Below are 23,168 nucleotides of genomic sequence, written 5' to 3' on the forward strand. Positions count from 1 at the left end.
GGCTCGTCACGCTGAGTAACATATGTCAGCCCCAGCCTTCTGAGTCGCTTCCTTCCGAAGGGTCGCCATGGGTCATCTCTCATATGCTGAGGTGCCACACCATTAAGACTAGTGTGAATGTCACAACGGAAAAGTTTGTCCAAAGTCCACAAATTTGGTGTCTACGGTCTCGGCTCGTCACGCTGAGTAACATATGTCAGCCCCAGCCTTCTAAGTCGCTCCCTTCCGAAGGGCCGCCATGGGCGGTCTCTCATATGCTGCCGGGGGAAACGGTTAAATTCTGTGTTTTAATAATTTCCAAAAAATTTTCTCGAAAGTCCACAAATTTGGTGTCTACGGACTCGGCTCGTCACGCTGAGTAACATATGTCAGCCCCAGCCTTCTGAGTCGCTCCCTTCCGAAGGGCCGCCATGGGTCATCTCTCATATGCTGAGGTGCCACATAGAGAATAACAGCACTGGGACTTTTAACTACATGTATCACTCACTTCACAGGTGTTCTATTAACTGTTAATCAGCATTATATCAACGGTCATTATCCATCTTAGATTGTAACAAACCTTTCAATGGTGAATATATTTCCAGAAAAAATATTTGAATTAAATGATGTCTGGTCGTCAGAAGAGGATGAAGGGAAGAAGCCTGGATACTTGAGTGCACACCTGAGGTAATGTGTAGACTAAGTAGCAAGCTAGTGTGCACTGTGCAGGTCAGGGAAAATGTTTATGTGTTGCTTAGCAACAGTCCAGTACCAGTCCAGTTGTGGAACTATTTGTGTTGGCCTGGCCGAATAAATGATAAAATAAACAAACAAATCATAATCTGTTGTTGCTTATTTAACTAATATGGCGCATGTAGAACTGTTATATAAAAGCAATATCCTTCAGCCCTCGTACCTATAACATCACAACCTCGAGCGTGATATTGCTTAAGTATCAGACAAATCAAAATGTTGATCAGATGGTGGCGTTGGATCAAAAGTCAGGGGTTCACCAAAGTCAGTAAGATTCATCGCACTGACTGACATCAAAATTCATTGCAATTTATCCAACAGTTGTTGTGATATTCTGGTCTGGACCAAAGTGGATAACTAGGTGTCCGACCGGCGTTGTAATCCCTGTAGCCCCCTCACTAATGTGGCTAAAAACAAAATGTTTACTTGAGCTGTGTTTTCACCCTTAGTGGATCTGCCTGTCAGTGGGAGCAGCTGTGGCTCAGGGGGTAAAGCAGGTCATCCATTTACCAGGTTTGATCCCCGGCTCCTCCAGTCCGCATGTTGAGGTGGCCTTGGGCAAAATACTGAACCCCAAATTGCCCCTGGTCGCTGTGCCATCAGTGTATGAGTGTGTGTGTGTGGGTGTGATGTATGAATGTGTGAGTGAATGGGTGAATGTGGCAAGTAGGCTACTGTAAAGCACTTTGGGTGAGAAAAGTGAGAAAAAAGTGCTATATAAGTGCATTTATGATTCATTTTCCATTAAATGTAGTGGAGGGATTGGCCTTAGACTAACAAAAAAAAACATTTTGATGGTGATTATGGATGGCCACCGAAATGTCTTTGATTTTATTTCATAATCTCTATGTAGCAATGGCTATGAAACTAAAAGAGATAAAGACTTCTCTTCAGTTTGTATAAGGTCAAGTTCGCAAATTGTTCAACACAAAATGGAATAAAAGGAAACAGCATCTTTGAGTGTAAAGAAACTTCTTTAGTTTGATTATTCAGTCTAGAGCTACTTAAAACAACTGTTATTTGATCTGTCTCTAAAAATCTAGTGGCTAAATATTTTTTCTGGGAAAAGCTCACTGTACAGTTTGTGCTGAGCTTATGAGAAAAAGCCTGCAGACTTCACTCTAAACCCCATTAAACAGCAGACTGTCCAGAAGGCTAATATACATAGTGGATAACACTGTACAAACACAATCAGTCCAGACAAATGGAGACAGAATGCTTGTTTGGTTGAATTAACTACAGACTCATTTCATAAAATAATGTTTTTGCCTTTTCTTCTGATAAATGATGACACAACACATGTTTTCCAGAATCTGCTTGATCACAGTTTCACACTTGCGGATGCACCACGATACAACTACAGTCACAGGATAATTAAAGAAGCTGCTGACTGTTCCACACCTGGACGGACTTTTTCAATGCCACTGATGTTTCATTACTCCTGTAATCTTGAAGCCTCAGTCTGGAGCTCTGATGTTCGGCCTAAAGAGCTAAATCATGTGTGTTCTTTGCCCTACCACCCCACTGACTCATTTTTCCTACTACCTATTAGATTAACAACCTCACAATTAGGCTAATACAGGACTGGGAAAGCACTTAGTGCTGCAAAAACGTCAGTGAGACCTGACTTAATGTTTTGGAAAGGGGTTCATTCACTTTCGGTAATGTGAAAGTGGGTGGATGCCTAAATTGTCCAAAGTGGGGAAGAGCAGTGATTTGAAGCCAAGCCACAGCTTTATTGATTAACTATTGAGTAACTGCACTCAGATGCAAAGGTATTTGGACAGTACGCAGTTTTTATGCTTTCACTCTGCATCCTTGTTTCTCTGTAGGTTAAATCTCACCAGTTCTTAATAGTTAACCTGCAGATTTTCAGCTTTAAGTCGAACTAAGATTTGAATTCCCCTCACACACACAGCTAATGTCAATCATTTTCCAGCGACTGACTGAGAGTTCAGCTCCCTGTGTGCTACTGACAGCAGCATGTCATTACATGTCATTCCTCTTTTTCAACAAGCCTTCATAGTGTTAGTTAACAACTGATAGTTTGTGTCTTTACAACATTTAACATCTGGAAGGCCCCATTGTGCTGTTTGTATTGTCCTCAGAAAGTGGAAGGTAGTTAGCTCAGCCTCTAACCTTGCTGACCTGTGCCTATAAGTACCGAAGACAAAAAATGGGTTTAAAGAGAGTGTAGGCAGCAACCTCTACCAGCTGATTAACAGACAGCAGCAGGTTGTGGAGATGCTACTTTAACTTTAATCTTTCCACAGCTTTGCTAGCAGTGGCAGCAAAACACCATTTTCCATTTGGATTCAACTGCAGCTGTGTGAAATGTGTTTAATAGTCTGTGTTGTTCACAACACATCTGTTACAGCTGGTAGCCTATTGTGTTTATTTGTAGATTCATGTTGGCATAATGCCACGTTCACATCATAGCAGAGTTATCGTAATTACGAGTTTGCGACTTAAATCATCGTCACTTTCATGTTCACTGGGGAAACTCGTGTTTTTTTTGTTTTGTTTTTAAAGTTGAAACTTGGTACTTCCTAACATGGAAAAGCCTGAGAACAAAACCAATATGGACGTCTCACATCAGCCATTAAGACCATTATAAAATATATTATAATATAAAATTACATATATATAAATATAACACATGGTGTTATATTGTTAATACACAGTATTTTAACCCTCACAACATGAACTCTGTGACCATAAAACTGAATTTGACATGAATGCTTGTTAGTCGTAAATATGAAGATCTCTTCCATCCATATTTCTCATCCATAACATAGAATGTGAAAGTGTAGACAGCGTTTGCTCAGTGCTGTCTTTGTCCTGCATTATACAGAGGAGGGGGACTAACTCGTCTTTCATGGGTCCAGTTGCTGTTGGGAAAATGTCCAGCCTGTAAACCTGTAACCTCAGCGATCCTTCCCGGCAGTAAATGTGTGATTTCAACCACGACACAGAGACACGTACAGAGTCATGCAGTAACACAGGAAGTGCTCACATCTCAGATGGGACAGATGGGATTTAATCAGCTAACAACTCCGGCCCTCCAGCTGGCAAACTGTACAAGTGATATTACAAAACTGTTTTTGATGAAATTGTCAGTTGGCAACAAAAGTCCACACACCCTCCTCGAGAACAATAAAGTACTGCAGGTGTGCTGTCGCTGCAAAAAAATGAATAATATGTACATTTCTTCTTTTTTGGTTATAATTAAAGTCAAAACAAACAGCACAAATTTATACTGAACACAGATTTGTTAACAGAAGTGAATTGAAATTTGAGCTCAGCTTTCATTTTAGTGTATTTTCATCCATATGAGATGAGCAGCTAAAAACCTGCAATGTGTTTAGGAAAATTAGGTTAAAGAGATAATAAGTTGACATTTTAGGAACAATGCTTATTTGCTTTCATGCAGAGACGTAGAAGATTGATTCCACGCTCATATTGAAAATAAGCAGCTGGAGTCAGGAGCTGGTTAGTGCCTAACTGTCACTTTTACACTTTGGTTTTTAAGTATTTCCCAAAATGTGGAAAAGAACACTCAGTAAAGCAGCCAGTTTGATATGCTGTCACCACAGTTTACTGCTTGATTACTTCTTTGAGTCTCAATCCCATAAATTTGATTCATCTTATGATGCTTTGTTTTACGATTCTCTCTCCAGCTGAGAGACATTAACTGTAGCTACATTTGACGACAAACTGCTCTGACCACAGGAGTTCAGCAAAAAAAAAAAAGAAGAAAGAAAAACTAAAATAAAGGAGGAAATCCATTATGAGCTGTTCTGGAAATATTAGCAGTGATACATTAAGGTGTAAGCCACTGCTCGATGTTAGGGAAGACCATTTTGATAATGGCAGTGGGCGTTTAGGTGTTACAGTAGACTCACAGAGCCACATGTCTTCTTCACTGTTCATATAAGTGCTCTCAGTTTTCTTAATGTAATAACACTTTTCTTCCAAAGGGGTTCAGCGGGGGACACAGGAAGGGAAATGTGGTGTGTTATGGCTCTGAGTGTAAGTGTGTGTGTGTGTGTGTGTGTGTGAGGCAGGGGAAGTCCATGACAGAGAGTGAGAAAGAGGGTAGGTGTTAAATGAATGGCTGAGATGATTGCAAGTGCTGGTGGAGGAATTGAATTGTGAGCAGGCCGTATTTCAGCTCAGCGAAGAGGCAACACACGCACACACGCACACACACACACACACACACACACACACACACACTATGCTATTTCACCTCTACTGCCGAGCCACTTCACCCAGGCCTCCAGCATCATTAGAAAGCTGTGGAGAAGACACTCGAGAAGCGGGACAGGACTCAGGGTGTGATATCATGTTAACAAGATTGAACTGTTTGAAATATCTGAGGAAAAGTCAAGTGAACGTTTCTCCTTTAGATTCTGAACGTGCTTCGCGTCTTCACAATTTCAGCTTTGTTTAACTGTTACTTGATGCAAGAAGCTTTCAGGTTAGTTTGACTTTGTGAGCAGGGTCACAGCAAGGTGAGGAATCAGCATGGGTGGCTTCAGGGGGAAACAGACGACCTCTAAAGTCAAAGGGGTATTAAAGGGATAACCAGACGACCTGAGCAACAGTAAACAGGACCACAGCTTTCTCCACCAGAAGCTAGCATCCATACAATGTCTGCAAAAACACTGAAAATCTCAAAGACAGAATGGGAAGGAGCATTTACATACGCATTTACTTATGTGGCAGACGCTTTAATCCAAAGCAACTTATAAGTGAGGGACATCACTAAAGCTTCAGTGCAGGCCAACCTGCCACACATCACTTTAAGGGTTCATTATCTGTATCGTGGGTAAAAAGCAAAAAAAAAAGCCTGAGCAGCATCTTTCTCCTCACACTGAGATACTTCAGAACACTGGCTGCTAACTTTTTTTTTTTTTTACTTTTGGTGCTTTTAAGTGAACCAACACTTACTCACAAACCCTTATCACCGGCTGCATAATGTCTGCTGCTGTTTTGCTCAAGACTGGTTTTATCTTTTCTGACTGTTCATTATTGAAGAAAAGTTTTAAACGGCTCTCCAATTAGTGTTTCTCCAATACTTCATGATAAGACAGCAAAAATTAGGGACGCCCTGGTGGTGTAGACATTAGAGGGTTTAAATGCAATGACCCCCATGGTTTACCCCCTTAAAAACAGAACAGAGTAGAACAGAATAGAATACAAATACCCCATGTTGGTTTTTCTAATTTGTTATTCATCTTGTGATCCCTGGGTGGGTAAGAAAACACACTGTCTGATCTGACACTTCTTCAGGACTCATTTTCTTCTGATTACTGACCAGACTAAATGTTTATAGATTCTCAATCTTCATTATTCTCTGAGGCTTGTTTTTGGATCAAATTAAACACTGAGGGTTTTTTTTTTCTTAGCAGAATGTGTAAATGTATTTAAACAGCTAAAAAGCAATTTTTTTCCTCAAAGGGCTTTTACACTCTTTACACCACACTCTCTACCCTCAGACTCTGGATGAAAACCCAGTCTAACAGTGGTTTATTCAGTGCATTAAGATGATCAGCACTAAAAATCTGACTAAACTTTGTTCTTTAAATAAAGACTTTCAGCTGGTTTAAATTGACACTACAGCCCGGAAGCTGCTCATCAAAGCCGCACTAAGTTTTTACCAGGCCACGGTTTTCAGCTGGAGTTGAGCAGAGTGGTGCTGGATGGACAGCTCCCGCTGCTCGGGGTGCCATTTGTCATCCCTCCTTTAACCCCTGTAGCCCGCTGAAGGCTGCCCTGAGCATCCAACAGTCTATAACCTGCTCCTGGTTCAGGTCCACTTGCAATGCGAATCAATATTTGGGTCGACAGAGGGAGAAGTGTCGCGGAAATGCTGTGCCAGAAAAAAAAACCAAAAAAAAAAAAAACCCGCCTGCCATCCCGTCTGCTGAGATGCATTCACAAGCGCAGCTAATGGCTCACACGCTTTAAATGAATCCCTTCACTGACCACTAAGAACCAGAACCAGAGGAGAACAAAAGACGCATGCAAGTCCCAAGTCTCGCCATGATGCATGTTGCATGTTAACGCACGGAGAAGTGCGGGAGCGCAGCGGCTCATGGCAGGTGCACGATGGAGCCAAATGGCCTGAGCGAGCACGCATTTCTTACCCGGAGTTTTCTTTTGGTGCAGTAGGGAGGAAGGAGGAGGAGGAGGAGGAGGAGGGGGGTTGACCAACTCCACCGCTCTCCCTTCTTCAGGCGCCTCTCTCCATCCAATGACACCGGTGCCGGTCCGGTCTATGTATACAAGGGGTGCAGGAGGGGAGGGAAACGGCGTTAGCACTCCTTCCGTTTCAGCGCATCCAGGAGCTTTCAGACGTGGCCAGCTGGCGGAGGAAGAGGAGCGAGAGAGATGAAGGAGAGGAAGAGGAGAAGGAGGAGGAGGAGAAGGAGGAGGAGGAGGAGGAGGAGGAGGAGTGTTTATCTTGAGCTCCGAGGTGTCCGTCTGACTCTGCTGCTGCTCGCCGGAGTCTGGGAAGCTGCTGCCAGAGGCATTTCTGTGCGATTCGAAGCTCACCCCCGACCGACCGACTGCAGAAACAGAGTCCCACCCCTGCAGCGCAACTTCCACCGTCGGGCCGCTCAATAACACGACCACCGCCTCCTCCTCCGCGGCTCCACAGCAGCAACAGCAGCACTGGAGGAGACCTGCCTGCTGCACGCACGCACGCACACACGCACAAACACACAACACAGCCTGATATTACGCAACGGGTGTGCACGGCGGGGGGAGACCTGGGTTGGAGGTGTGTTCAGGGACACCCAAACTTTTTTCAAGTGTCGCCCACAGAACCCCCTGACCCCAAAGGTGATCAAACCCTGTCCCAAGAACAACCCCCCCCCCCCTTCCTCCTCCCTCCTCCCTCCTTCCTCTGAGATGTTTATCTGTCAGGGATGATTCAGTGTGAAATTACATAACTGTCTGTACTGGAGGTGGGCAGGGTGCTGTGATGACACCTCTGATAGCAACACACTCATCTTTATTCACCCTCTCATCCAGGCATTCCCCAGAGGTAAAAAATTAAAGGGAAATGGAAGTGCTCCTCACCCTGCTGCCATGCAGTGCAAACCACAGCACAACACATTACACTTAGTTGGTGAGTCAAATTTTCAAGTGCCACTTTCTAATAAGGCTGTCCAGCCTGTATACATTGTAACAGATAGCCTAATTAATTGTTAATAAATTCTTTATTTCTTCTGCAAAGATCAGAACAGTCAGACTGTGTTATGTTCCAGGAACAACACCAGCCACAGGGACCTTTAAAACCTCTAATAAATGATTTATTAGCCATTAATAAAGGCATCACTTACTCCTTACAATGCCCCTTAGAGAATTTGAAAGCCACTTTATCTTCCATGAGTAAATTATGAGATTTCTCAGACATGTTAATAAGCTGCTGAACAGTTTTGCGTTTTAAAAAAAAATAGGAGAACTATTTGGATAAGAGGCTAAAGTGTGATGCACAATCAAAGTTCATGTTCTCCAGTTGAGAGGTGAAACTACTGTGCAAGTTGCATAAATGCAACCTCCAGCCTGCAGCAGTGGTGGAAGAACTACTCATCTTTTATATAAATAATGGTAGCAAGCCCACAGGGTAGAAATACTCTGTTATGTCATGCATTAAAAAGTTTTACTTGAGTAAACTTATGATTTATTTGCTGATTATATTTAGTTTTAATAATGTGAATATGCAAAGTAACTAACTACAGCTGTCACATATATGTAGTGGATTAAAAAGTACAATATGTCTGTACTATTCTACTTTCCACCACATGTCCATGAGTTACTCCACCACTCTTTCCTCTCATCTCATCCTCACCCTGCTCTTACTGTTCCATCTGTCCTTTATGACAAACATTAACTGCATCTCTGCCAGTCTGCATCTTAAACACACCTCCACAGTCATTTACTGATTACCTGGAGGACACGTCAGGACAGGAAGTTAAATGAAAATTGAAAAACCGTAACCGCACTTTCCAGGGAAATCATCACTGAGGTACTTTTATTTTTATCTACAGTATAAAACAGATATGTGTACTTCTTCCGTTGCTGCCTGCTGAGGACGCCCTGCAGCACCCCTGCAGGCACCTCTGCAGGTCCTCTGACCCTCAGTTTGGCCTGCTTTGACCTCATTCAACTCGATTATTGATCCAGGTAATAAACCTTCTGGAGCATCACTCTGGCTCCAGCCTGATGAATGTCATGATCCCTGCCACAGGAAACACTCACCACAGCCTCTTGCAGTGGATTAGGACAGTTTATGAAGGAGGAGATGCGAAACACTTCCCAGTGAACAATCTTACTTTGAGTTTAATTCCCCCAGTTGGGAAATTTCGCAGCAGTAAATCTTGACTTTTGTCGCCCGTCAGGTAAGTGACGTGAACAGTGATTTGTCTGGATGCAGATGCGGTTTTCAGCTTGAATCATGTGGTCTGCGTTGCACTGACAGGAGTCCACAGTGACCACATCAAGGTTTGCCCTCAGCTTGCAGAGCTGCCACAGAAAAGCAAACAGACATTGGGAACAGGAACTGAGATTAAAATACGACTTTGTCAGCAGAGGTGCAGGCTGATCAAACAAATCTGTCTCTCTCTCTGTCGACATGCAACCTCAGATAACATGAAACTCACCTGCATCCTGAAGCTGTTACTGTAAGATACAGAGGCAGGTGCTGTGGACGGGAAATGTTTTATCTTGGGTCCTTTTCTCATTTTCAATTCAAGAAGCAGCAGCTAAAACATATTATGTTAGATAAGAGTATAATCTCAGTCTAGACAGGATAATCTCATCTTTTTGCTTCACGCTGAATGACTTTCATCAATAGCAGATTCACACGAGGCGCTGTAAATAAACATCTTTGCTTTCATATTTGTACAGTACAATTCATACAGCATGTTTACACAGCCTTTACTACACACTGAAGTGAATGTGGCCACACATGAAAGCCAAAGTGAACGCTGTAGCAGTCAGATATGAGGCTGAACAGCAGGAGGGCACTGCATCATGGTTTTTCCATTGCCTTTTTAATGTCTCCATCTGGTGGTGGAGATATTGTAGTGACAGAAATACTCCCATGGTCAGGCCCAGATGAAAGGACACAGACCTCCCAGAGCCGGTGTACGACTCGTGCATGTGTTGCAGAAAAACTATTTCATTTGGCCTGAACAATCATTTTTATTCTCTCGACTTTGTGTTCGAAAAAAGACGAACATGATGAAATGTTGCAGGAACTTAGGTTAGAGGTTTATAAATCGTACTTACCATCAAAATAATTTAGTAAAGGTACACACATTATATTTTGTTAAGGCCCCCCCCCTCCCAAAAAAATTTATAGCAGATCAACGGTGAGCGGGGCTTTGGTGTTGCTGTTTGGCATTATAACTACGTCAGAGAGAAAACCTTTCAATCTGAAATCTAACATTCTGGAAACATCCATTGATGCAGCTTCAAACTGAAGATTTAATAAATAAATAAATAAATAACTCTCTTGACGTGCGGGAACTTCCTCATCTTTAAGATACAGAGATGGACGTCTGCCAAGAAAAGGGATGAGCAAGTTCTTAAAATTTACCGTGAAAGAAAAGTCAAATTGAAACACTTGAGATTTCAGGTTTCTCTGGAGTTTAAAAGAGAAAAAAAAAAAAAAAAAAAAAAAATCACAGAGATCTGGTCGATGTTCCAAACCACTGAAATGATTAATATGTTTCCAGTTTTAGTATGGTCACTGTAAATAATTTAAAGGCTCATTGTCAGCCCAAGGCTTGAGGATGGTTCTTTTTTTTTTTTTTTTTTTTTTTTGCTGAAATCTGTGACACACTCGAATCAGTTCAGGTCCAAAATGAGTGGAAACAAAGGCTTTCACTGCACAAGCTATTCTTCATCCTAAAATCATAACTTACATTATGTAATAAAGAATTGAGTGACAGTGAAATAGACTTTAAAAATGACTAAAAATGCATAAAAAAATCTACTAAAGTAATGACTGACCTCCCTTTTACAATCCGTCCAGTTCCAACAGTTTCTATTGATTTTTCCACTTCAGGGTCAAATCAAGCAAAAAACCACAGCACCAAGAAGACAATGGCACAAAGTTTATCTATAAAAACATATATTTATTGTTCTGTTACTGTTGGTTAACTTGATCAACAATAAATGGCGGCAGGCCAGGAGACATACTGTACACATATCAATAGAAAGCCACGGAGAGCTTCTGTTTTTCTGTTCAGTGGCAATTAACAATGCAGAGAGAAAAACCAGAGCAAAGAGAGAAAGAGAGGGCGAAAGAAGCAACATGTGCTGCAAGTCGTACAGCTGACGGATGCTGGGTTTTAACGGTGCGTCGTCCTTCAGCCTCTTCTCAAAGTGGTTCATCTCCTAAGCAGGTAATTTTTTCTTTTTTCTTTACAAGGGGGGGTAAAAATACTGTACATTGTTCTGTATAATAATGCAATTGAAGAATAAGATCTTTTTCATTTATCCTTTGTTCAGGACAGTGATAACTACTCACCTTTTTCTTCCCCCAGAACGAGCGAGGTTGAAGAAAGTCAAGTAAAGCTTTAAAAATGAATAAATGATAATTAGACTCTAAAGACAGAAATACAGGTGCTCCGTACTCGACAAAATAGTGTGTGGATTAAAATAGATAAAGGTTATATATATTTATACTATATATAATATATAAAGGCTTAAATCTCTAAATACAAGGACAGCCACCAGTGCCGTCCACACACATTCCTCAGTACACAAACCAACAAACTCACACCTGCTTTGTCTCATTTTCACTCCGTGGACCATTAAGTCTTGTTCTGTACATCTGCAGTAAAACAAACACAGGATCCTGACGCCCCCACCCCCCCCCGTGACTAGCTGAACTGCTGGATATGAAAAGAAAAACTTAATCAGAGCAAAATGAAGTGAACGTGTAGATGCGAAGCCTTTCTGCAGTGTCAGTTTGAAGGTGATTGCTCATCATAACCACAAATTAACCCATGTGCATGTAACTCGAAATGTTTCTTTTATGGGGAAGCTGAGGCTTGTGTTGCTTCCACTGACCCCAGGCGGGAAGGTGCTGATCAATAACACACAGCTCATTTAATTAAAGCAGAACAGATCGTTTGAGTGACAAGCAGGGAGCATCAAGACAGGATGTGCTGCCAGAGAACTACAGGAGGACGGGAAACTAGGCCGGAGGAATGGAAGTCCCAGTGGTTGAGTAGTTTCTCTGCGAGGTTGATTATTACACAAAGAGTTTAAATGTGAAACAAAGTGGTTCAGTTGGAAGATGAGTGTGTTCGGGAGCCGACGAGACCAGAGTCCAAATGTCTGTTTCAGTCCAGGCAAAACGTTTACATTCCACACGCTGCAAAACAAATCAAATCCAGTTCCTCAAATTCACGGGAACTTTTCTGAGTCTCTCCTGCATCGTCATCATCATCATCATCATCATCACCATCATCAATCATCATCATCATCATCATCATCATCATGTCTTCAGTCTCCATCGAGGAGCACCAACGTTCAGACTGAATGTGCAAAAGTCATCTGTAACGCAGAACCGTTCAAAAACTACTTGACAAAAACAACACAATAGACAAAAGAAGAACTTTTTGCAGTCCCTGAAACATCTCCGTCTCCTCTCCACCGTGAGAAGTTCTTCACACCGAGATTCACTTTGTTTCTAAAGTTGCAGGATTTAACTGAAACGAATCAGTTTATGTGCCACAAAACTAATGGAAGAGAGGATTAGTAAAAGACTGCATAATGTCATAACAACGTTCATCCACCGTTACCTCCAAGAGGACATAACTAAAAGATAATAATTGCACATACTCCGACGAGAAACCAAACCCACAGCCGGGGCAGTTGTGTCCCATTTTAGCTTCAAAGCGTCTCAAACTTGTTAACTGTGCTCTGAAAACTGCTAAGCCAAAATTAGCTCAAGCTCAGTGTTCATCACCTCCCTCGTCCGAAGCCCAGTTAAGAAGTGTGAATTATGGTGTGATGCAACAGCATTGTTTGTAATGTTTGTTAAACTCAACTCCTGGTTGGCTTTTGAATTTTTAAACCATAAAGTGTGACATTTAACTGATCTGAAGGGAGTCTGTGCAAACACTGGGACTAACCAATCAAAAATCTAGTTACTGTTAAATCATGTCTTACTGTGTTTTGTAATAAACTGAAATAAACATCTCTGGTTTAAATGTGCAGAAGTATCTTTAAAGCCTCCAAATGGACCGTCTGTGGCAGATCTTTGGCTTCAGTGGAAAAACACATTTCATCAGTCAAGATAAAAAAAATGATATATCACCCTGTTTAGATTTGATTTTGGAGACAAATCCATCATCGGGAAGTTTGTTTTCCTTTATTCCCCACTGCCTTCATTTCAAATGATCTCCCTTCATTTCACTTAAAGATTTCAAATCTGCATCTTTTCAAGAGTGAATTGTTGCTTAAAAAAACAAAAACAACTCTATGTGATAAGGGCCTAAATAATTGGGATAAAAAACTTCTGATGCCATCTCAACTTTCCTCCAAAAATCTAACCGCGGCGTATCTTTAGATGTCTGGTGAAGCTTGTGTGAAATATTCATATGTAATGATATAAAACCTTGAATTTATTCCATTTGACACACTCTTCAATTAAGCACAGAGGCAGCTGCCTTGCAAACTGTATCTAATATACAGAGCTGATAAGTCTGTGGTCTTTAAGAACGTGGCTGAAAAAAACTGAAAAATCTAGAACTCCCTCACACATCTCTCCAGTCCAGCTCTGGTTTACTTTTCTAACATATGTGAGAAGTGAAAAGCTACAGACACAGATTGACTGAACGTCTACCGCTTCACTCCCACGAGCCAAAATGAAATCAACTTGCTATAATGTTTCAGTTTGTCTTGGGCTGGATTTGAGGACGAAGTCAGACAGCCACTTAATTTGCCGGACTCCTGAGCATCGTGCGGTTGCTAATCTTGTTGCTATGAATAACCCTGGTCATGAAGCTGTTTGATGGGAACACGGCCTCTCGCTCTGTGGATTGATTTGTCCATGAAGAAAACACAGACATTGCACAACCAGCTGATTAGTTTTAGGTGAGCCCTGTGGCTGCTGCAACAACAAAGCTGACTATTAGCTTACATCACACTTTAACGTCAGCAGAGGGACCACACGGGGGAAGTTGGATCTGTTGCCATAGTAACAGTTGGGAAGAGGAACTCAGAGTGGCTGTGACTGAGTCAGGTGGAAGGTGTGTGCTAGATGTGTTTGGGTCTGAGTTTGGTTCTGTGCTGGGTGCGCCGGCTGGTTCTGGTTCTGGGACTGAGGATGCGGCTGCGGCTGCTGCAGGATGTGCACCACCCGGCTCAGGGTGTCTGTGGTGGCGAACGCCAGATACTGGCAGCACAGCCAGTCCTCCAGGCTTACACCGCAAGCCGTGTCCAGCGAGCGCTCCGCAAACTTGATCATCATCAGTGTCCGCTTCAGGTCCAGCCAGTTCTGGAGGGTGGCCTCACGCTGGCTGGAAGTGGCCCCTGACATGGGGCCTGTGCTGCTGCAGCCCAGAGCCTGGAACAAGTCCTCCCGAGGGCCCCAGAGGAGGCACTGCAGGCAAGCGCGGGCCTCGGACATCCGGATCCTTTCAGAGGGGTTGACGGTGAGCAGTAACCTGGCCAGCTGCTGCAGGCCCTGTGAGTAGAGCGATCTGACCGGCAGCGGCGGCAGGTCCGCCCAGGTGTACTCGAACTCCTTCAGCTCCGGTGTCTCCTCAAAGGGGTTGGGCCGGTGCAGCATCTCATAGATGAGAATCCCAGTCTGAAACTCGTCACATTTGCGGTACTGAGTAGCTGTGACGATTTCAGGTGCCAGGCGGGACTGGTCACGCAGTGTACCAGGGTCAGCTGTCATGAGAGCGCTCTTCTGCTTTGCTTGGGAGAAGTTACTGATGATGAGGCGGGCGGGGCATGTGGCGTTGGCAGCGGCAGCAGCAGCACCGGCAGAGGTGGCACCAGAGCTGCTGCTGTTGCTGTTGTTGTTGGGCTCGAGTAAGTCCAGATTCCAGGGGCTGCCGGGCTGGCAGTTGACCAGCAGCAGGTTCTCCAGTCGCAGGTCACAGTGGGTCACGTGATAAGGTTTCATGTGCTCCAGGCCGGAGCACAGCTGGAGCAGGAGGAGACAGACCTGACGCTCGTACAGCTCCGGGTTATGAGTGTGTCGGGCCACGCCTTCTCGGACAAAGTCCGCTACCGTCTGGAAGGGCACCTCACGTGTGATGACCACCACTCGGCTCCGCAAGCGACCGGCAGTGTTCATGTGACCTGCTGCTGGGGTTTCATCTAATTTACTATTTGGAGCTTTGGTGTCCGTCGTCTTGGATTCCGTCTTAGCTTCTTTCTCTTTCTCCTTCAGCCCGTTTACGTCTTCCTCCTCTTCCTCTTCCTCCTCCTCATCTTCTTCCTCTTCCCAGGGCAGCAGGCGGGCGGGGACGTCAGCCAGGAAGTGTCCGCAGTCCTGCTGGATGTTGAAATGCACAGCCAGGCTCTGTCTCACTGCAAGGCTGTGGAAAAACTGCTGCTGGGTCTCCTTCACTTTGCTCCGACAGATCTAGATAAACAAAGAAAGAGAAAAGAACGTGAATATTGATGCAAGTTTTGTGTTTGAGCTGAGAAACTACTGCAGAATTAACAATCTGCGAAAATACAAATAAAGACTGGAGATATTCAATAAATTTGTTTTTGTCAACAAAAAACATGACAAGGTTTGTGAACCTTGATATGTTATTCTTATGTGATATTCTATATGGTTTTTATTCTAAATTTAAAGTTTTACATCTTCAGTTGGGATAAATGGGTTTGGGGCTGTGGCAGACAGGGGAGGGAAGTCAGAGAGTACTCAAGGACAGACTAACACATCACTGTTAATATGGTTGCCAATAACTTTTTAATTATAAAAGGTGATGTTAGTATCTTTCTTTATCTTATCTTTATCTTTATTAATTAAAATAAAATAAAATAAACTCTACCAACAACAGAAATTGCCCCTCGACTGCCCTGGGAGACTTTTAAACAAACTGTAACCTTCTGCATCATCAGGAACAAAATACACCCATTTAGCAAAGAATGCACTGGAGGACTCGAAGATCAAAGATGTTTTCTGTTTCTTTCAAAACTCTCTGTCCCGCTCACTCTCTCCAGAACATTTCAGCTCATGCCGTTAATGATGCACTGTATAGAGCCGAGAGAAGCAGATAGCAGACTCCAGGCTGTCATAGACAGCAGGGAGAGAGTGTCACTGTCTCCTAAACCACAGTGACACCCTCTGCAGCTCGCTGTCTCTCCACACTTTGATCACAGCACAGAGGAGAAGCCAAGTCAAGGATAGGATCAGTCTCTGCAGACGCAACAACAGGCACTAAAATACCAACGAAGGGAAAGAAGTCATGATACATTACTAAGGCTTTTAAAGTCGAACAATGAACAACTTTTTTTCAAATTAAGAATTAATAGCGATCTTTCCGGTTCACTTTTTTGACATGATCAACATGAGCAAACATATCACTGTCAAAATAACGTTAGAAAGTAATGTGTAGATTCAGAATTCATTTACTGACCCAACAGATATAATATTAAGGAAGTAAATGACCTTCATCCGGGACCTTGAGGTTGAATTTGGTTCAGAATTGTGTTCATCGGTTTTGTGTGTTTAGCTTATTTCTCTCATAAGAAAAAGGACTTCAACGTGTAGACGGACAGTGAAACACCTCTGCAGTGCTGCATGTCAATTTTCTTGAAAATCTTGATTTGAAAAAATGATGCAGAACATAAAATCAAACAACCATCAGTATTATATATAGCAATATTACATACATTTTGTCAAAACTATCTTACAATCTTTTGTGCAACTGACTTACAGTACGTTTACATACGCCACATTGGGAGCATTATGGGGTTTAGTGTCTTGCTAAAGGACACTTGCCAGGAATCAAACCAATATCCACTTACCCTATGATTGACCCACTCTAAGCTACAGTCACTGTTGATATGAATCACGACATGGCGTATGTACGAAAAATTACACTTAACTGAGACCAAATTATTAATGTAGCGAGCTACATTCTGCTTTTAGACTAAACAAGTCACACGGGTCATAAAAAAGTAATTTTGTTAGTTTTAAATTATATTTCCCTTGGAACTGTTAATTTGGACAACATATTTCTGTAAAGCAAAATCATATTATCATCACGATTAAAAGTTCATACATAATAATATTGAATCACAGCCCTGCTAAAGGTGTTTGTCTTTGAGTAACATGTAGTGCAACCCTGAACTTATCTAGTCTATGCAAATGTCTGAATCAGTTGGACCGGACATTTAACGGACTTTACCCTGCCAGCCCTAATACAAAGTCCATGTAATGTCCAATCAAGCCGATGTGTGAACTGAGCAGGTCATTGTAAGCGAGTGGGCATGTTGGTGACGTTTCTGTCCTGCCTGCCTCCTGCACGCTCTGCCCAGGCGCCATCGCTCGCCTAAACCAAACAGTATTTCCAGTAGGTGAGACCCCGTCAGACACGGACAATCTCCTGCTGTGTGCTACAGGTGTGACAGGCCAACTCCAAACAATGTCTGGACCTCATTCTCCAGATACTGTCCAGAGTTCATATGAGAAAATGGCTCTGAACAAGGCTGCAATAAAACCTTGTGTGTGTGTGTGTGTGTGTGTGTGGCTTTTTATGACTGCTACTACCTCAATCATTTCATTTTATTACTTCCAAGACCGACTTTAAACTTGGTGCACTTTGGCATAATTTATGCACAGTATATTAGATTGTCATGTGGAATGAAAACGCTGCACCAGTGAAGACAGTGTGCAGCTCTGTAGGAATGTACAATGTTCACAGGATGTTTGTTTAGACATGTTGGCTGAGACTACAGCTGCCTACTGATCATTCTTTGAAAACATCTATAGGCTTTTCATGGTTAAGAAACCACATTCTGCAGAAGTATTGCCGGTTGTGACACAGAGCTCCAGGTCGACATTTCAGGGACACCGTGAAGCTTTAAAGCACACCGAGTCACTTGCCGAATTCATCGGAGAGTTAGGACTTCACACAGACATGCTAAAGGTGGATTATGAATAATTAGCGCCGCATTAAAAATATCACAGCGTGCAAAATCTCATTTGCAGGAGGATCAGCTCCATGTACGGGAGTTAAGGGAGGCAGGAGTGCAACTGGGCCACATTAAAATGGAGAGTTGGGGAAAGTTTAATTGGGAAGTGTTTGTGTTCTGCTGCTTCTGCTGCTCCTGATTCCCTTATTTATGGATGAGCATCATAAAAAAACAGGACTTTCTCTTGAGCTTGCTGCTAATATGAAGGCGAAGCTTTGAAGTGCTGTGGAGCATAGAGAGTTTCATATCCTGTGAATAATGCAACCTTCATCCATATCTGCTTTGTATTTAGCTTCAGAACTCTTCCAGCAAGCTCTGCCCCCAACCCCCACACCCCCCTCTACTCTGTCTCTTTCTCTCTCTCTCTCACACACACACACACAGGCACACACACACACACACTAATGCATGCAGACAAAACTGCTACCCCCACACAATTGTGTATATATAAAAAAAAAAAAAACACATTCACACACGTCTTATTGCACAAGGTTGTGCCCTAAAGGCTCAAAGTTTAAGTGCTAATATTTCAGCACAAACACAATCCTCCACCTCAGCTAAGCGAGTGGGAGGAGAAAATACAAGGATTTAATAAATCTGCCGAAAGGACAGCGATCACCAGTCTCCAAATTCATCTAAAAGTCTTCTCGACGCTGGGAGACTGCAAAGCAAGGACGCCAAAACATACACAGACACACAAAAAAATATATTCAAATGGTGAAAATGAAATATTTGTTGTAAGATTCTTGTAAAGGTATATATTATAGACTACAGCTTTCCTGAGGTGTAGGCCCATAGGGAGGAGCTGTATATAATTTGACAGAGATGTGAGACAAACTAGCTCAGTTTGTGCAGTCAGTCAGTGTTACATGGTCATACCTTGATTAAAAATTTTAAATTTTACATGCAATGTATGGCATTTAGTATGACTTTGCATAAACCGCTCTAAATGAAGTCATTATTATATCAATGCTATCAAAACAGACAGTCTGTGACTCTTATAGTCACATCTATCCGGTTCAGCAGATATTACATTTCTCACAGTGGAGAAGCTGAAACAAGAAAAGTTGTAACTGATTATCAAAATGATTATTTCATCTACAAATTAATAATACATTTTCTGCCAATTCACTCGTTTAATCAACTAATCACTGCAGTTATACAGCACACCACTAAATTATTTCACCGGAATTAATTAATGTAGACACAAGCAAAAAAAAAAAAAAAAAAATCAAAAGGGGCATCGTGTGGTAAATTTCAGTAAGCTTAAAAGAGGTTTAATTACATCTCCCCAGCGTCCAAATACGAGGAAAACATTTTATCTTTGGTATCCTCCGCCTGGCAAAAGTCAAACAGTATTATACTGTGCATCAAAGCAGAAGTGGTAACTTGGCAGGAGAAACTGATCTATAAACAGAACTGGACATCTCACCTTGATGGCATAGTTGACCAGTGGGTCCTTGGCGTAGGAAGCAGTGTAGTAAACAGCATCCCCCGCCTCGCAGCAGGGTTTCCCAGTAGTCAGCCTGAAGTGGGACCAGCTGTCAGTGCCAAATCTCAAGTGATCCTTCTGGCCAGCCATGAAACGGTCCTCACACTTTGCTGCCAGCTTCCGCAGCGTGTCTGTGTGGAGACCCCGAATCCTGCCCACCACCTCATCCCAGCTGTCCAAACCCCTGTAAAGAGCAGGTCTCTGGGGTTTGGAACCTCCTCCTCCTCCAGCAACACCACCTCTGCCTGTCGTCCGACCCCTTCCAGCCAGAGACTCTGTACTTGGGTAGGCCCTCCTCTCTCTGCCAGTGGTGCCACTGGGTGCAGCAGATGCAGGCTGAGGAACCAGGGAGGACGGGCTGTTAGTCGGGCGGCCCTTGTTGGTGGCCGCGGCAACCGATGGCCTCTCTAGGGAGTCACCGCTTTCATGGTTGTGGGGCCGATGAGGCTCGGAGCTGAGAGAGGAGCTCTGACTAGCTGTCTCCCAGGTGGAGTCCAAGTCGTACAGAGGGTTGGCCACACTGAGATTGGTGCCCCCAGGTTTAGCCTCAGCCCGAGGTCTCAGGGCTCCCTGCATTGGCTCTTTGCCTCCCAGGCTGGGTTCAGTACTGGATCGAGGTACAGCCTTCTTAGGTAGTGGTGGTGGTGTGGCCTTGGGGGCTGGCTGGTCAGCGAGGCCGTCCAGGTCGATGGAGGCCAAGGTGTCGTTGGATGCCTTGGTGTTGCGTGGTTGTTTCAGTGGTATCATGTTGGCTCTGGATTGACCTGGAAGAGAGGGAAGATAACACCATGTTTTCAGTGTGAATAAGAATCAATGAAATTCAAACTGATGAAGTGCTAAAACCACTGCACCATATAAAACTGAGTGGACAGGATAATGTGATACACATAGTTGCTTCAAACAGCTTTAAAGGTCTCATATTGAATAAAGTGAAATTTCCATGTGTTTTTTTTATTTCAAAGCAGGTCTGGAAGAATACTCAAATAAATTCACATGCTGTGAAAGTATCAAAGCGCTCAGTCCACAGTTAAATACACACAGCCTGTATTCAGAAACTGAGCCTTAAAACCAGCCGTCAGGACTTCTGGAACTTGTGATGTCACAACAGTCACTGCTCTCAGCCACACCCCAAGCCCTGCGCACCTGGACTCACCATGCAACTTTGCAGGATTTGTGAGCGTTTACCTGAAATCTGCTATATTTTTATTCGATCACTCAGAAAACAGTCAGAAAAATCTGAAAAGAGGCTCAGATCCTCTCCTCTGATTGGCTCACCGACCTGTTGTTGCTAGAGTTCCAGAGAGAGGCCTGAGAGAGGAGATGTAAAACTACACCGAGATGGTTTTTGGTTCTTAAAACCACAAATATATCTGCTTATGGATCAAAACGTCAAATAAATCATTGGAAAAGTGTAAAATATGGGACTTTTATCTGCACCTCAGTGCTGTACATAAGTACAATTTGAGTACTTCCATTTTCTGGTACTATATAGTTTTACTCTACTACATTTCATAGGGAAATATTGTTGCCTACTTTTTACTCCACTACATTCATTCGACAGCTACAGTTACTAGTTATCTCACTGCAGACTGAGATTTTACAAACAAAAGAAAAACATCTTATAAATAAAAGAAAGCACTGATATACAAGTAAGCTTACAAGTCATAATGTAACTAAATATAATATGAATGTAATGTAAATAGCTGCTTTTACTTAAGCAGAGTTTATTAATACGTCTTCCACCACTGGCAGGATGTGTTCAATTATACCAAAGAAATAAAAGAAGCTAAATATCTAAACTAGGTGAGTTAGCCACTTGTTGCCGTTTATTTAAGTTTTTTAGATTTTACTTTCAAGTTTTGATGCTTTCATTAATTTCCCTGAGGGCAGACAATCAAAAAGGCAAGTGATTCAGCACTTAAAAGGTTGTTTTTGGGAAAATAGCTTCTGATGCTCTGAAAAAAAAAAAGAAATTTCTAAAAGATAAAACTGCAGATAAAGATAAAACAGGGATCAAATATGATTTATAGTTATCACTGAATGTGACTTTTACAATAATCAAACCAGAGTAAAAATGACACCTGCATTACAAATCACTCAACACTTTCACCACCAGCTTGTCTACCGCTACTTGTTTCTCCCCCACAGTGTTTCCAGCCTCCCACCGGCCTGCTGCCTCTCATGAGGATGAGAGGGTGACACAAGGTTGTGTGCTACGGCACGTGAGGTGACTGGTGGCCCTGAGGAGAATTCAAGCCAGAGAGCAGCTGGGCACAAGTTATCCCTGCAACCATCCAGCTGCCCGACTCAATCTGCAGCTCTGTTCTGCAGTGAGGCTTAAAGAGGCAGCATGGAGGGCACATTTATCAGTGACTTGAAGTGACCTTATTTTTCTGGGATGGTGGTGTGAGGGAATTGGAGGGTTGAGGGGTTGATTGGACTCCCCTCCCCATGTTCTCTGGAGATGAGGACCATGGAGGCAGATGGGTCAGACAAAAGTGTCTGATAAGATGAAAAGAACAAAGGGCTCACCTGGAAGAGAGGGAAGATAACACCATGTTTTCAGTGTGAATAAGAATCAATGAAATTCAAACTGATGAAGTGCTAAAACCACTGCACCATATAAAACTGAGTGGACAGGATAATGTGATACACATAGTTGCTTCAAACAGCTTTAAAGGTCTCATATTGAATAAAGTGAAATTTCCATGTGTTTTTTTTATTTCAAAGCAGGTCTGGAAGAATACTCAAATAAATTCACATGCTGTGAAAGTATCAAAGCGCTCAGTCCACAGTTAAATACACACAGCCTGTATTCAGAAACTGAGCCTTAAAACCAGCCGTCAGGACTTCTGGAACTTGTGATGTCACAACAGTCACTGCTCTCAGCCATGCCCCAAGCCCTGCGCACCTGGACTCACCATGCAACTTTGCAGGATTTGTGAGCGTTTACCTGAAATCTGCTATATTTTTATTCGATCACCCAGAAAACAGTCAGAAAAATCTGAAAAGAGGCTCAGATCCTCTCCTCTGATTGGCTCACCAACCTGTTGTTGCTAGAGTTCCAGAGAGAGGCCTGAGAGAGGAGATGTAAAACTACACCGAGATGGTTTTTGGTTCTTAAAACCACAAATATATCTGCTTATGGATCAAAACGTCAAATAAATCATTGGAAAAGTGTAAAATATGGGACTTTTATCTGCACCTCAGTGCTGTACATAAGTACAATTTGAGTACTTCCATTTTCTGGTACTATATAGTTTTACTCTACTACATTTCATAGGGAAATATTGTTGCCTACTTTTTACTCCACTACATTCATTCGACAGCTACAGTTACTAGTTATCTCACTGCAGACTGAGATTTTACAAACAAAAGAAAAACATCTTATAAATAAAAGAAAGCACTGATATACAAGTAAGCTTACAAGTCATAATGTAACTAAATATAATATGAATGTAATGTAAATAGCTGCTTTTACTTAAGCAGAGTTTATTAATACGTCTTCCACCACTGGCAGGATGTGTTCAATTATACCAAAGAAATAAAAGAAGCTAAATATCTAAACTAGGTGAGTTAGCCACTTGTTGCCGTTTATTTAAGTTTTTTAGATTTTACTTTCAAGTTTTGATGCTTTCATTAATTTCCCTGAGGGCAGACAATCAAAAAGGCAAGTGATTCAGCACTTAAAAGGTTGTTTTTGGGAAAATAGCTTCTGATGCTCTGAAAAAAAAAA

At 42.6% G+C, this 23,168-nt stretch overlaps 2 protein-coding genes across 2 annotated transcripts in view; both read right to left on the reverse strand.

Moving 5' to 3' along the window:
- Window positions 1-7,370, reverse strand: part of syt12 (synaptotagmin 12) — a 50,326-nt gene extending 42,956 nt beyond the window's left edge. The window contains exon 1 of the mRNA XM_022756064.1: window positions 6,888-7,370. The gene's annotated coding sequence lies outside the window, so the exon portion shown is untranslated. The remainder of the gene's footprint in view (window positions 1-6,887) is intronic.
- Window positions 7,371-10,903: 3,533 nt separating this feature from the next.
- peak1 (pseudopodium enriched atypical kinase 1) overlaps window positions 10,904-23,168 on the reverse strand; it is a 69,558-nt gene continuing 57,293 nt past the window's right edge. Inside the window, exons 6-7 of the mRNA XM_022756054.1 lie at window positions 19,373-19,438; window positions 10,904-15,373 (exon numbers count right to left, since the gene is read on the reverse strand). Of these exons, the coding sequence (XP_022611775.1) occupies window positions 13,991-15,373; window positions 19,373-19,438 (1,449 nt within the window). The 3' untranslated portion in view covers window positions 10,904-13,990. The remainder of the gene's footprint in view (window positions 15,374-19,372; window positions 19,439-23,168) is intronic.

Source organism: Seriola dumerili, unplaced genomic scaffold (assembly GCF_002260705.1).
Source record: "Seriola dumerili isolate Sdu_G_001 unplaced genomic scaffold, Sdu_1.0 BDQW01000242.1, whole genome shotgun sequence".
Lineage (NCBI taxonomy): Eukaryota > Metazoa > Chordata > Actinopteri > Carangiformes > Carangidae > Seriola > Seriola dumerili.